Source organism: Lampris incognitus, chromosome 19 (genome assembly GCF_029633865.1).
Source record: "Lampris incognitus isolate fLamInc1 chromosome 19, fLamInc1.hap2, whole genome shotgun sequence".
NCBI classification, from domain to species: domain Eukaryota; kingdom Metazoa; phylum Chordata; class Actinopteri; order Lampriformes; family Lampridae; genus Lampris; species Lampris incognitus.
In genome coordinates, this window is record NC_079229.1 from 37,627,129 (window position 1) to 37,642,745 (window position 15,617).

The following is a 15,617-nucleotide window of genomic DNA, read 5'->3' on the forward strand; positions in this document are numbered from 1 at the left end:
GTACACACCGGTGTAGGAAATCTTCAATTTCTTAGCAATTTCTCGCATGGAATAGCCTTCATTTCTAAGAACAAGAATAGACTGTCGAGTTTCAGATGAAAGTTCTCTTTTTCTGGCCATTTTGAGCGTTTAATTGACCCCACAAATGTGATGCTCCAGAAACTCAATCTGCTCAAAGAAGTGCCCATCCAACCAATCCAACTTGTGGGAGCTGCTTCTGGAAGCGTGGGGTGCAATTTCTCCAGATTACCTCAACAAATTAACAGCTAGAATGCCAAAGGTCTGCAATGCTGTAATTGCTGCAAATGGAGGATTCTTTGACGAAAGCAAAGTTTGATGTAAAAAAAATCTTATTTCAAATACAAATCATTATTTCTAACCTTGTCAATGTCTTGACTCTATTTTCTATTCATTTCACAACATATGGTGGTGAATAAGTGTGACTTTTCATGGAAAACACGAAATTGTTTGGGTGATCCCAAACTTTTGAACGGTAGTGTATGTTATTTTATAAGTGATTATTCTGTTGCGTAGTTTTTTCCATATACATTTGTTGCAGTATGATTGTTTGCAACTGATGTTTGTCACGACTCGGTTTTCTTCGCTAGCTCTAGTTTTAAAAAAGGTATTTCATGTCAATGGGATGACCAGGTTAAGTGGAGATTAATGGAAAACGCAGGCGGGATTTGTTTAGTCCATCTCAAAGTCAATACATTCCATTTGTGGAGAGAAGAGTTGGACTAGTCTGCTCTGTGAAACTTTCTGGCTGTGATTACTGCTTTCACAACCAAATAAAATGGTGACTCAGGGTCTGAGATTTGACTTCTGGCCTCATCCTTTTTGGTGACCATCCAAAATGATGCTTCCAGATTTCATTAAATGAATACAAGTAATGAGATTGGCAGGTCCAGTTCACTCCTTCCCAGCAACAGGATGGCAGATGACGTTTGCCTGACTTGTTAAGATGGTAAATGACCTTCCAGGTAGATTTTTATTTTATTTTATTGAGAAACTTGTTTCATCTGTCCGTTCCCATGAGTGAACCAGCAATCCAACTGTGAGCCTTTTGTATATCACAGCAAGGAGTTGGTCTGCCTTACAAATATATTACTGTATATCACATGACTTCAGTCACAAGAATCCCATTGCTTCAGAACTTTGTTTACCTGCCACTACAATTTAAACCTTAAATCTGTTTATAGTTTTGAATTTTACATTTGTGTCCTGCTCTGCTCTTCGCAGATGATGTGGCTTTGTTGGCTTCATCAGAACCTGACCTCCAGTGCGCACTGGGGTGGTTTGCAGCTGAGTGTGAAATGGCTGGGATGAGAGTCAGCACCTCCAAGTCTGAGGCCATGGTTCTCTACCAGAAAACGGTGGATTGCTCCCTCCGGGTTGGAGATGAGTTGTTACCTCAAGTATCTCGGGGTCTTGTTCACAAGTGAGGGTAGGATGGAGCAGGAGATTGACAGGTGGATTGGTGCAGCATCAGCAGTAATGCGGACGTTGTACCGGACCGTTGCGGTGAAGAAGGAGCTGAGCCGGAAGGCAAAGCTCTCAATTTACCAGTCAGTCTTGGTTCCAACCCTCACCTATGGTCCTGAGCTTTGGGTAGCAACCAAAAGCGTGAAATCACGGATACAAGCGGCTGAAATGAGTTTCCTCCGTAAGGTGTCTGGGCTCAGCCTTAGAGATAGGGTGAGGAGCTCAGATATCCGGAGGGAGCTCGGATTAGAGCTGCTGCTCCTTTGCGTCAAAAGGAGCCAGTTGAGGTTGTTCGGGCATCTGATTAGGGTGCCTCCTGGGTGGACACCCCGGGGTAGACCCAGAACTCGCTGGAGGGACTACATGTCCAGTCTGGCCTGGGAACGCCTTGGGATCCCCCAGGGGGAACTGGAGGGCGTTGCTGGGGAGAGAGACGTCTGGAGTGCCCTACGTAGCTTGCTGCCACTGCAACCTGACCCCAGAGAAGCGGCTGAAGATGAATGAATGAATGAATGAATATCCTGCTCTGAAGGGTCTATTCTCATCCTCACCTGTGATGGACTGATTCAGACTCACAGTTTGTCCCTGAAACAAATCCGTCCTGTGCAGGTCCAGGTGCTGTACAACAGCCATCTTCCAAAGGCCAAAGCACTTGGCATGAAGAAACTGACTCCATATTAGATTTCACAGTCCAGTAGAAACTTCCTCATCCTGCCTTCAACCTACAGTAGACTCCTCCTCGGGCCTCTGCTGGTCCTTTGGATTCAGAAGGAGCTTCAGTTCAGCTCCTCAAAAGTTGAGCGCGGTGTGGGAGTGACCTCCTCCATCCCAAGACTTTCCTCCTTCATTTGAAGCACGTCCCTCCTGGAGGAGACGGGTTAGAATGTTAAGGAGACGCTGATGGATGTCTCTGCTTCGTCCCTTCTCTCCTCCCCTTCCTCCTTCATTCTCCTCCTCTTTATCCTCCCCTCCACGTGTCTCTGAGCACTCCTGCACCGCCTTCTGCAACTCCACCTGGAAAACAAGACGGGACTTCAGTTTGAATTCGTATTTGAGGAATTTCAGCAAACGATAAGCAAACACGTTCATCTAACACTTAGCTCAGAGTATGTCCACAGTCCACACTACCGTGGGTAAACTCAAAAACATTTTTTTCTCTCCATTTGGCCTACCGTCTGCCATTTTGGACCATCACAAAGGAGCGTTTTGAAACTGCTTTTCCAAGTGGATACATTTGAAAACACTGGTGTGGTGTTGTGTGGACACTAAAGATAGCGCTTCATTTTTTAACATGATTTCAGAAATTTTGAAGTTGAAAATCTGCCCGTCCCCTCACATAGCAATCTTTGGTGGACCCCCAGATGTAATCACTACAGTGGCTATCCAATGTAATGTGATTGCCTTTGCCTCTTTAATCGCCCATAGAAAAATCCTCTTTTTTTGGACATCCTCTCAGCCACCTTCTGTTAAAGCCTGGCTATGAGACATTTTGTCTCTAGGCAAACTGGAAAAAATAAAGTTTACACTGAGGGGCTCCTCTGATAGGTTTTACTCTCACCGGAAGTCATTGATTGAATATGTCAATTGCCTCCCTCCTGGTGAGGTAGTGCCGTAGAAATCGGGCTTTGGCCGGCCTGGGGTGAGCGAACACCTTGCAGCTTGCCCACCACATACACAGCCAGCAGTTACCCAGCCTCATAAAACCCAGAAAGACCATTAAAATGGCTCAGATGCAAGTACAGTAGTTATCCTTTTATTTATTTGAACACTTCTTTATTTTATTCCATCCATCCATCCATTACCCAAACCGCTTATCCTGCTCTCAGGGTCGCGGGGATGCTGGAGCCTATCCCAGCAGTCATTGGGTGGCAGGCGGGGAGACACCCTGGACAGGCCGCCAGGCCATCACAGACTTTCTTCTTTCAGTCCATCTTTATTTTATTTATTTATTTTTTCTTTTGTTGCCTTTGTCGTGTTTATATTGAAGCTACTGTAATGTGGTTTAATTCTGTTCTGAGAAGGGACCTGCGGGATGGGGCAGGAGTAGGTAGAGGGGAGCAGGTAGGGGCCTGCGGGATGGGGCAGGAGTAGGTAGAGGGGAGCAGGAAGGGGTCTGCGGGATGGGGCAGGAGTTGGTAGAGGGGAGCAGGAAGGAGCCTGTGGGATGGGGCAGGAGTAGGTAGAGGAGAGCAGGAAGGGGCCTGCGGGATGGGGCAGGAGTAGGTAGAGGGGAGCAGGAAGGGGCCTGCGGGATGGGGCAGGAGTAGGTAGAGGGGAGCAGGAAGGAGCCTGTGGGATGGGGCAGGAGTAGGTAGAGGGGAGCAGGAAGGGACCTGCGGGATGGGGCAGGAGTAGGTAGAGGGGAGCAGGAAGGGGCCTGTGGGATGGGGCAGGAGTAGGTAGAGGGGAGCAGGAAGGAGCCTGTGGGATGGGGCAGGAGTAGGTAGAGGAGAGCAGGAAGGGGTCTGCGGGATGGGGCAGGAGTAGGTAGAGGGGAGCAGGAAGGGACCTGCGGGATGGGGCAGGAGTAGGTAGAGGAGAGCAGGAAGGAGCCTGCGGGATGGGGCAGGAGTAGGTAGAGGGGAGCAGGAAGGGGCCTGCGGGATGGGGCAGGAGTAGGTAGAGGAGAGCAGGAAGGGGTCTGCGGGATGGGGCAGGAGTAGGTAGAGGGGAGCAGGAAGGGGTCTGCGGGATGGGGCAGGAGTAGGTAGAGGGGAGCAGGAAGGGGTCTGCGGGATGGGGCAGGAGTAGGTAGAGGGGAGCAGGAAGGGCCCTGCGGGATGGGGCAGAAACGGGATGGGCGGAAACCCGTCTGTCTGGTTTCATAACTATACACATCAGTGAACATGTTGAGGGCCAGACTGGAGCTCATTGTCTTGCTCAGTGACACTTGGGAAGAACCAGATAGTTTTGCAGATGAAACTTTTTATTTTCCAATCAGAAGAAAATCAACTAGACAGAAAGCAAAACGCCGTGGCACCCAGCACAACCAAACCAACGTTGTGGGTAGAAAAAGGCACGGATACTGTCAGGGTTGTGGGTTCCATTCCCATTGTGGCCACAGAGGGTAAAAGTGAATGTCTCTATGATAGTGTAAGAGACTGCCAGAAAGGTGTCTGGGTAGCGTGGCGGTCTATTCTGATGGTCACCAACATGGGGGTCGCTGGTTCAAATCCCAGAGTTACCTCCAGCTTGGTCGGGCGTCCCCACAGACACAATTGGCTGTGTCTGCGGGTGGGAAGCCGGATGTGGGTATGTGTCCTGGTCACTGCACTAGCGCCTCCTGTGGTCGGTCGGGGCACCTGTTCGGAGGGAGGGGGAAGTGGGGGGAATAGCGTGATCCTCCCACGCGCTACGTCCCCTTGGTGAAACTCCTCACGGTCAGGTGAAAAGAAGCGGCTGGTGACTCCACATGTATGGGAGGAGGCATGTGGTAGTCTGCAGCCCTCCCCGGATCAGCAGAGGGGGTGGAGCAGAGACCGGGACGGCTCGGGAGAGTGGGCTGATTGGCCGGATACAATTGGGGAGAAAAGGGGGGAAAATCCACTCAGAAAAAAAAAGAGTTGACACAAAAGGTGAATAACAGCGCTAGATGTTGTGAAACAGGGCGGGGGTTGTGATGCTGTTGGAGGTGGAGGTTGGTGTCCGTGTCCAGTCAGCGACGGCACGCGGGTGTTTTGTCCATTAGCAGCAGACAGAGCAGCAGCTGGTGTGTTACCTCATCTGAGGAGGCAACAGCCTGTCTGCCAGCGAGACTGTGCTGCAGACCAGCTGGACAGCCTCTCGTCTGTCAGCCGCTCGGCCTCAACAGGAGCGAACGCTTGATGAGACTTTGGAGGCAGAATTCTGTTTGTTTGGGATATTTTACAGTATTTTGGAAAAACCAAAACAAAAAGCCCATACAAATTAATACCTGATTGTTTGTAATGACGTTCACCACACAAGATTTAAACAAAAAAAAATAAATATTTTTTTTGCCCCCTTTTCTCCCCAATTGTATCCTGCCAATCAGCCCACTCTTCTGAGCCGTCCTGGTCTCTGCTCCACCCCCTCTGCTGATCCGGGGAGGGCTGCAGACTACCACATGTCTCCTCCCATACATGTGGAGTCACCAGCCGCTTCTTTTCACCTGACAGTGAGGAGTTTCACCAGGGGGACGTAGCGCGTGGGAGGATCACGCTATTCCCCCCAGTCCCCCTCCCTCCGAACAGGCGCCCCGGCCGACCAGAGGAGGCGCTAGTGCAGTGACCAGGACACATACCCACATCTGGCTTCCCACCCGCGGACACAGCCAATTGTGTCTGTAGGGACGCCCGACCAAGCTGGAGGTAACTCTGGGATTTGAACCAGCGACCCCCATGTTGGTAGGCAACAGAATAGACTGCCACACTACCTGGATGCCCTTAAATCTGTTTTCTGTTGACTATTGGAAATACATTACTGTGAGTACGATTTTGTTCATTTACCATTCACAAGACACAGGTAAAAAGATAGATGAATAACATGTAGACAGAGAGCTGGACAGAGAGACAGACAGAGAGCTGGACAGAGAGCTGGACAGAGAGACAGACAGATGGACGGTGAGGTGGCTAGACAGTCGGACACACAGACAGTGCATAGACAGATGGATTATGGATAGAACATGTAAAGAAAAAGAAGAGGGGATGTTGTGATGGATGGAAGAAGCCACATGTCTCTGCCTCTCACCTGTAGAGGAAGACCTGCTTTGGCTCCCAGAAGAGTCGGAGAGAACCAAGACCTGAAGATCTTCTCACAGATCACCTGCGAGGACAGAAGAGGAGCAAAAAGAAAGGAGGATGTAGGTCAGAAAAGACTCCAAAATCAGCTTCCAGGTTGATCTCTTTTTCCCCACTTTGTCATTTCATTCCCATCTGAATTAACACACACACACACACACCATCATCATCATCATCCTCATCATCATCGGCAGCGGTCAGTCGAAGCGAGTATGGCCGTCCTCTGGAGGACGGCTGTGCGTGAAGTTGTTTAACGTGGGGAGACTGGTGCACAGACAGCCACCACACGGTCCTTGACAGATCTGGATCAGCATCCAGTGGCATGGAGTCCCAGATGACTGGGGGCCCAGTTCTACTGCAGCCTTCATCTGCCTTCCCAGCCCTTCCCTAAAGTCAGCCATCATCCTCCGCCTGTTCCACCTCTGAGGTCTTGGTTGGATTGCTCTCTGTCAGGCACCTCCCCCGACCCTCCCGCCATGGGTGACCCTCCCAGCAGCGTAGCTCCGGACGAGACATTGGAAAATTGGAAATCTAAAATACTAAAACAATCCAATCGGATATGAACAAGAATTTTTTTAAGGGTTACAAATAATTAAATCATTTTATTCATGTTTTTCATTGAGAGAAAATTTCCCCTAAAATTAGTGTTGGTTGAACAGAAAATTGTGTTAAAATAAAACGAGATGAGATTTTTGTTTTACTAATATTTATAATGGAAGTTATCTTCCCTCCACGATGAAAGTTTAAGAAAAATGAAAACATTTTGTATGAACTTTGCCCTCACGGAGTGTTTGAACTGATATAGGATATATATGGGCCTCATTAAAGCCATGTTTCCATGTGGAAGAGGCGGGGCAGCCTGCAGGACTTCACCTTCACACAGCCGCTGAAGCGTGCCATGCTGGATTAAAGCGTTAGACGTCTTTCTAAGTAGATGAAATACTTTAAACATTTTCTTTTATACAATAATCATCTGAATGTAGAAGAAACATTCTGAATGAGTCAGGGTTACTTGTCAGATCGTAAAGCTGAACTGGTGAGTTTGTGTGTACTTCCTCCTACTGCTGACCCCCCCCCCCCCCCCAAAAAAATTTTTTTTTGCACCAGCCGCATAAAAGGGAACCGGCGGCGCTGGCTTCCTGATCTGCTGGTCTAACAACTGGGCTCACCTGCAGGTTGCTGTTGCTGCGGTGCCGGCTGCACCGCCGCCTGACACGGTCACACCGTGACCAGCAGTCGAAGAAGTTACAGTCCTCATCACTCGTACAGTTCTGATCCAAGATGTCGCTCATCTTCGGCTCGAAGAACGCCATGTCCACGTCGATCGCCACCACCTGAGATGACAGAGAGAGAAAAATAAAACCCGTCTCCTTGTTCAACACAGAACTCTCGCTCTCTCTCTCTCTCTCTCTCTCTCTCTCTCTCTCTCTCTCTCTCTCTCTCTCTCTCTCTCTCTCTCTCGCTCTCTCTTTCTCTCTCTCTCTCTCTCTCTCTCTCTCTCTCTCTCTCTCTCTCTCTCTCTCTCAGTGCATGCTGGGAGTTTGGTGGTGGAGTTTGGTTAGTTTGGCAGAGTGAAATTTTTCTTGATTTTCCCTTTTTTTTTCCTACTGTGTTTATTGTATGAGTTGTGGTTGTCCTTAGTGTAGTTTGGTGTGTGTTTGGTCGTTGTTTTTGGCGGATGGTGAGCTGTGCTTCTTGCCGGGCATGGTGTCCCTTGAGATGCTGTCTCCGTCTTTGAGGCACGGAGTGAGGCTAGCACCACGGCCCAGTACCATGGTGCAGCAGGTGCTGGTGGCAGCACAGTACCACGGTGGAGCAGGTGCTTACAGCAGTACAACATCCTGTCCTTAGACCCTCACGTCAGATAAGAACAACTCCCCTAAAAGGGGGGATTTTCCCCACAGGGATTGATCATTTTAACAGGGTGAAAAAATGGGAAGAAACCTAAGGGAGGAAAAACAAGAGGAGGGATCTCTCTCCCAAGATGGACAATGGGCAATGGATGTTGTGTGTACAGAATAAAACATTGAAAGAGGATAACAGAATTATATTGGAGGACCATGGAGACCTGGGAGGAGGACAGACCACATGCACACAAGAGAGACTCACATCACACCATTCACACACACACACACACACACACACACAAGAAGAGAAAGGAGAAGACATCATTCAGAGAGAAAAGACATGTGAGAGAAGACAACAGTTTGCAACAGTCAATAATCTAAACTCTATAATCTATACTCTATAATCTATACTCTATAGAGTATCGAGAGTATAGATTATAATCTATACTCTATAGAGTATCGAGAGTATAGATTATAATCTATACTCTCGATACTATATACTCTATAATCTGTACTCTATACTCTCTATAATCTGTACTCTCGATACTCTATAATCTATACTCTCGATACTATATACTCTATAATCTATACTCTATACTGTCTATACTCTATACTCTCTATACTCTATAATCTCGTGTGCAGAACAGTGGTTGGTAAATTAATTGAAACAGAAACTGACCCACCATGCAGTACAGGTTGTGAAGCACTCAATTTAAAGACAATTCGTTGTAGGATAAGGCAAAAAGATGAGTTTTAAGTTTGGATTTAAAGTACTGGAAAAAGTGTGGGAAACTTGGCGATATGGCAGCTGAATGTTTGGAATCTGTCAGCAGCATTTTGTCCTGGCATCTTTTCTTTTTAATGAAAAGAGTCCATGTGAAATCCTTTACGTTCATTCTGGACACGTTTTCTATCTGAAACTTTTCGAGGAAATACAACCATCTGCAAAACAAAACTGGGCAGGAATATTACACATAAAACCTTTGACTCTGATTCCATGATGGCGGTGGCTTCACCCAGTACTAACTATGTGGTATCTTTGTCCATGTCTGTGTTATAAGTTTGTGTCATCGTGTGAAGTTTTTAGTGTAATCTTCGGTTTTTCTTTTGATGGCTGGGAGAGCTGGCGTTGGATCGGCTGAGAGAGCTTGGTCTGCCGCGTCCCGTGGGCCCAGGGACCACGGCCCTGCTCGGAGCTGCACCCAAGAGGAAACACCGAGGCGGTCTGGCAGCAGCCTCGCCTAGCGTCGACTGTGCAGTGTTTTTGTTTGCGTTTGTGTTGTCGTGTGGAGTGCGGGGGAGGTGTGTCGAAGGTGTCTGGCTGGGAGAGCTGATGTTGGATCGCCAGACAGCATCCGGATGTGGGCCACTTCAGGCAATAATGCGGCACTGATGGTCTTCTTCTGACCCTGACAAAATGGATGTGAGCCTGAAGTGGCCCACATGTATAATAGCAAATATGGCCCAAATATGCCAAATCAAATGTGGGCCTTTTTTGGCTAAGATGCAGTGCTCTGGGCAACATGTGATCTGGATGTGACCCTGAAGTGCCCCGTGTGGTAAATGGTGAATATGGCCCAAATATCACACAACAAATATGGGCCGCATTTGGCAAATATCTGGCACATGCGGCATTGCTATGGCTTGGTTCTGGCCCAGTTCTGGCAAACAGGATTGGACCGCCCAAGTGCCATCATTCCACGTGGTATGTGGGCCGGGTGGAAGTGTCAGGTGTGGGAGGGGGCCGGGCCGCAGCAATTTTGCTATCTGGGTCGGCTGAGGGAGCCTGGTCTGCTGAGTCCGATGGGCCCAACGAACACAGCCCTGCCCAAAGCTGCGACCGAAGAGGAAGCCGCGAGGGCGGTCTGACAGGATGTGGACGCGGGGCGGGCTAAGCTAACTGCTAGCCCATGCAGACTGGCAGTTCTGACAGTCATCCTGGCTGGCGTTCGTTCTCCGGACAGTGGAGTTTTTGGACTGTGTTGCACTGAGCGGACTGTGTTGTTAGCTGTTTGTGTTTGTTTTTTTGTTTTTCCTCTGTTTTTGTTTGTTTTTGGTGGTGTCGTTTTTGGAAATTTTGGATGTGTTTTTATTTTTGTGTTGCAGTGCTGTGGGCTGGGTGAAATTAGATTTATTTTGCTTCTTTTGTGTACGTAGGTACAAGGTAGAATGATAAATTGTTCCTGATTCCAGCATTTTGTCAGAAGGGCCTTCAGGTTATTTTGGTTCTTCATTTTACAGTAGAAGTCATCCAGATCACCTCCTTCATGGTACTGTTGTTGCTGTTTGCAGTCAGAAAATAAACCCCAGAGTGGAGCGCGGGACAAAACGGACGTGGTTTCTATTCTGCGTTAAAGTCCAGCTGAGATTGAAAGCGGAGGAAGAAGAACATGTTTTATCGGTGACCAGAGAATTTAGATGAGGAAACAAAGAGCAGCTCTGCGGTTTCATCTTCAGAGCTGTCGGGTGTTTTTATTTGGTGTTTTTTTTTTCCTCAAACTTATGTCAGACTTGAGCTGAACTCGGTCTAACACTCACATCCAGTCTGAAATACAAACTTTCACGCTAATTTATCTGCAAGACGAGAGGGAAATAACCAGGCAGTTTACAGGAGGTGTGTGATGATGGAGAGAGCTGAGAGATTTAACCCACTAAAGCAGAACTGTAGTTTTCCCATGAAGACCAGGGATCATGTAGATTATAAAAAGGAATGATGTACTGGTGGAACGGAGAGCATGACACAAATCAACCCTTGAGTTTAAATCCGAACCTGACCGAGTATCACTCATACTCTGAGATAGGACCACACTATGAAGAGGTTTCTATGTGTTTGTTTGTTTGTTTGTTTGTTTTCCCCTTTTTCTCCACAGTTGTATCTGGCCAATTACCCCACTCTTCCGAGCCGTCCCGGTCTCTGCTCCACCCCCTCTGCTGATCCGGGGAGGGCTGCAGACTACCACATGCTTCCTCCCATACATGTGGAGTCGCCAGCCGCTTCTTTTCACCTGACAGTGAGGAGTTTCACCAGAGGAACGTAACTTGTAGAAGGATCATGCTATTCCTCCCAGTTCCCCCTCCCCCCCGAACAGGCGCCCCGACCGACCAGAGGAGGCGCTAGTGCAGCGACCAGGACACGTGCCCACATTCGGCTTCCCACCCGCAGACCAGTTGTGTCTGAAGGGACGTCCGACCAAGCCGGAGGTAACACGGGGATTCAAACCGGTGATCCCCATGTTGGAATATACTGCTACGCTACCCGGATGCCTGTGTTTGTTTGTTTTTGAATTTATTTACATTTACTACAATTACTCAATAAACCGAAACTTTTATCCAAAATGGCTGAAAAAAGAGTCAGAAGTAACAGATAAATAAAAGAATATACAAGCTGGCACCACAGAGCGCTACATAGTAATCATATCATAGCAGTACTATATGAAGTAGTACTATTACAACATGTGCTACACAGTAATCATATCATAGCACAGATGTTCTTACTTCCTACAGTGACACTGTACCTGTTGTGTTGACAAGCAGCAGTAGTTGTGTTTGCTTGTTTTGCTTGCTTGTGTTTGCTTGTTTTGTCTTTTAATGTGGATTCTTAACCCATCTGCCTTGTTTTAACCCGTTTGTCATGTGATGGTGTTTTTTCTAACCGCCTTTTCATATGTGGAGTCATCATGGATGTAATGCTTTGTTTATGAAAATGGTTGCTCTTGGGACTGTTATCAGAATCATGTGTATTGGCCATGTAGGTTTACACTACATGGAATTTGACTGGTTTCGTGGCTCTCTCAGTGTACTTAACATATAATAACAACACTACAACACAACTATCTTCACATACATACACAAGTATTGACTTATACAAGTGAAATAAGAGGTGATATGGTGCAGAGAATATATCAGAGATGCTGAAATACATGTTAGCAGCTTACTTACACACATGCCTGAGGTAGATGTACATGACAGAGTGTACCAGTATACCTACAATGTACAGTACTGTATATGCAACATGTACAGTACAGTAGATACAACATGTACAGTACAGTTTATTCAACATGTACAGTACAGTATATACAACATGCACAGTACAGTATATGCAACATGTACAGTACAGTATATACAACATGCACAGTACAGTATATACAACATGGTTGGATTTATTTGACCGTGTTAAGCGTTCGTTTTGTTCATCAGAACCTGACCTCTAGCGCTCACTGGGGCGGTTTGCAGTGTGAAATGAGTGTGAAATGGCCAGAATGAGAGTCAGCACCTCCAAGTCTGAGGCCATGGTTCTGTACCAGAAAATGGTGGATTGCTCCCTTTGGGTTGGAGATGAGTTCTTACCTTAATAATATGATATAATAATAATCATTATGTTTATGTAGCGCTTTTCTAGACACCCAAAGCTCTTCACATTGAAGGGGGTAACTCACTTAATCAGAATCAGAAACACTTGGTTTGTCATTTCATTTTATGCACTTGCACAAGTGAAGGAGTCAAGTATCTCGAGGTCTTGTTCACGAGTGAGGGTAGGATGGAGCGGGAGATTGACAGGCGGATTGGTGCAGCATTAGCAGTATTGCGGATGTTGTACCGGACTGTTGTGGTGAAGAGGGAGGTGAGCCAGAAGGCAAAACTCTCAATTTACCAGTCAGTCTTCGTCCCAACCCTCACCTATGGTCACGAGCTTTGGGTAGTGACTGAAAGGGTGAGATTGCGGATAAAAGCGGCTGAAATGAGTTTCTTTCGTAGGGTGTCTGGGCTCAGCCTGAGAGATAGGGTGAGGAGCTCGGACATCCGGAGGGAGCTCGGAGTACAGCCACTGTTCCATCACATCGAAAGGAGCCAGTTGAGGTGGTTCGGGCATCTGATCAGGATGCCTCCTGGGCGCCTTCCTTTGGAGGTTTACCGGGCAGGGCCAACTGGGAAGAGACTCTGGGGTAGACCCAGAACTCGCTGGAGGGACTACATGTCCAATCTGGCCTGGAAACACCTTGGGATCCCCCAGGAGGAGCTGGAGGGCATTGCTGGGGAGAGGGGCATCTGGAGTGCCCTACTTAGCTTGCTGCCACTGCGACCCAAATCCGGAGAAGCGGCTGATGATGAGATGAGATGAGATGAGATGAGATGTTAAGCATTCATTTGAATAACAGCCCAGGGAAAGAAACTGTTTTTATATCTGGTTGTTTTGTTGTACAGTGCTCTGTAGCGCTTACCAGAGGGAGGAGTTGGAACAGGTTGTGACCAGGGTGTGATGGGTCTGCAGTGATGTTGCCTGCCCGTTTCCTGAGTCTGGAGGTGTATCAGTCCTGAATGGAGGGCAGGTTGGCACCAATGATTTTCTTTGCGACCTCACTGTCCATTGTAGTCTGTCCCTGTCCTGTTTGGTGGCCAATCCAAACCAGACAGTGATGGATGTGCAGAGGACAGACTGGATTATTGCAATGTAAAACTGAATCAGCAGTTCCTGAGTCAGGTTGAATTTCTTGAGCTGGTGGAGAAAGAACATCCTCTGCTAGGCCTTTTTGATGGTTGTGTCTATGTTGGATGCCCACCTCAGGTCCTGGGAGATTGTATAAAAAAAAATCCAATAAAGCAAATATTGAAATTGAAAAAATATTGAAATATTGATTGTGGAACCCAGAAATCTGTAGGTTTTCACCGCAGACACCGTGCTGTTGAGCATGGTGAGGGGGAGGGCAGTGTCGGGGGGGCTCCCACTGAAGTCCACTGTTATCTCCACTCTTCTGAGCATGTTCAGCTCCAGGTTGTTATGGCCGCACCAGAGGGCCAGCTGATCAACCTCCCGCCTATATGCAGACTTGTCACCATAAGGACATTGATGGTTGTGTCATCCGCAACCTTTAGGAGTTTAACAGACGAGTTTCCTGAGGTGCAGTCATTTGTGTAGAGGGAGAAGAGTAGAGGGGAGAGCACACATCCCTGGGGGGCACCAGTGCTGATTGTCCAGGTGCTGGATGTGATTTTTTCCCAGCATCACCAGCTGCCTCCTGTCTGTCAGGAACGTTTTTTTCACAACTTTTTTTATTGAAATTTTACAATCAAAATATTGTATATACAAATATGAAGTCAATGTTTATATTTACATAGAAAATGACAACAGAATAAAACAGCAACCAAAATTCAACATAGAACAAAAGAAAGAAACAAACAAACATATAGCCTGGCTGCCTAGCCAATTAGAAAAAACACAACTTGTATACTCAAGACAAATAAACAATATTATAAAATGAAATTATAGATTACACAGAAAAAATATATAGTGGTAAAAAATTATTTAAGGGATACACCCATATCACCACACATGTAAATAGATTACCCCAAGTTTATGGGGTGTCAAGTGACTGCAGTTCCTTAACAGTGTTAAAGAAAGGAGCCCATGTTTTATGAAATCTGGTTGTTGAGCCCTTTGTGACACATCTTATTTTCTCCATCTTAATAAAAGACAAAATGTCCCTGAGCCACATAGAGTGAGATGGGGGAGTGGGTGATTTCCACCATCTGGCATCTGGCCAGAAGAGTTGTGAAAGCTACCAGGTCTGCTTTATGTGATGGTCATGGCAGGTCAGCAGGAGGAACATCAAAGCTGTTAAAGCTGTCAGCCTAATTGGGATCTCAACACTATTTGAAATTGTTTTAAAAATTTCTGACCAAGAATGGAATATGTCAGGAAGTTTTTAATCCACTGGCAGATGGGGGCTGGTACAGTGAGCCGGGTGAATTTGGAGTGGAGGATATCTGGGATGATGGTGTTGAACACTGAGCGGAAGTCCACAAAAAGGACCCTTGCGTATGTCCCTGGGGAGTCAAGGTGTTGGAAGATGTAGTGCAACACCACATTGCATGCATCCTCCACTGACCTGTTTGCTTGGTAGACAAACTGCAGGGGGTCAAGCAGGGAGCCTGTGATTTGGCCAACACCAGTCTCTCAAAGGAGTTCATGACCACAGACTTTAGGCCAATGGGCCTGTAGTCATTTAATCCTGCGATACAGGGTTTCCTGGGGACCAGGATGATAGTGGAGCTCTTGAAGCAGGAGGGGACTTCACACAGCTCCAGTGATCTGTTGAAGATCAGTGTGAAAATGGGGGCCAGCTGGTCAGCACAGACTTTAAGACAGGAAGGTGAGACGCCATCCGGGCCCGGTGCCTTCCTGGTCTTCTGTCTCTGGAAGGGCTGGTACATGTCCTCAACACAGATCCTGAGTGCAGGTGGGGGTTTGGTGAGGAGGGGCTGGCAGGAGGTGCAGTTGGTTGTGTATTCTGGCTGGAGAGGGTGAGGGGTGTGAAAGTGCGCTTATCAAACCTGCAGAAAAACCCATTTAGGTTGTCAGCCAGTTGACGGTTCCCTGCAGTGCAGGGGGGATGGTCTCCTGTAGTTGATAATGTCTTTCAAACCTCTCCAGAATGATGATGGGTTGTTGGCAGAACAACACCTGTTTTTCAACTTTTCAGAGTAGCACCTTTTTGCCACTCTGATCTCCTTTGTGAGTGTGTTTCTGGCT

The 15,617-nt window shown here is 47.3% G+C and overlaps 1 protein-coding gene across 3 annotated transcripts in view; it reads right to left on the reverse strand.

Moving 5' to 3' along the window:
* Nucleotides 1-572: 572 nt before the first annotated feature.
* dipk1c (divergent protein kinase domain 1C) overlaps nucleotides 573-15,617 on the reverse strand; it is a 60,838-nt gene continuing 45,793 nt past the window's right edge. For all 3 annotated transcript variants that reach the window (XM_056299775.1, XM_056299774.1, XM_056299776.1), the window contains 3 exons: nucleotides 7,412-7,576; nucleotides 6,193-6,267; nucleotides 573-2,499 (listed from right to left, as the gene is read on the reverse strand). In XM_056299775.1, coding sequence (XP_056155750.1) covers nucleotides 2,275-2,499; nucleotides 6,193-6,267; nucleotides 7,412-7,576 — 465 coding nt within the window. In that variant the 3' untranslated portion in view covers nucleotides 573-2,274. The remainder of the gene's footprint in view (nucleotides 2,500-6,192; nucleotides 6,268-7,411; nucleotides 7,577-15,617) is intronic.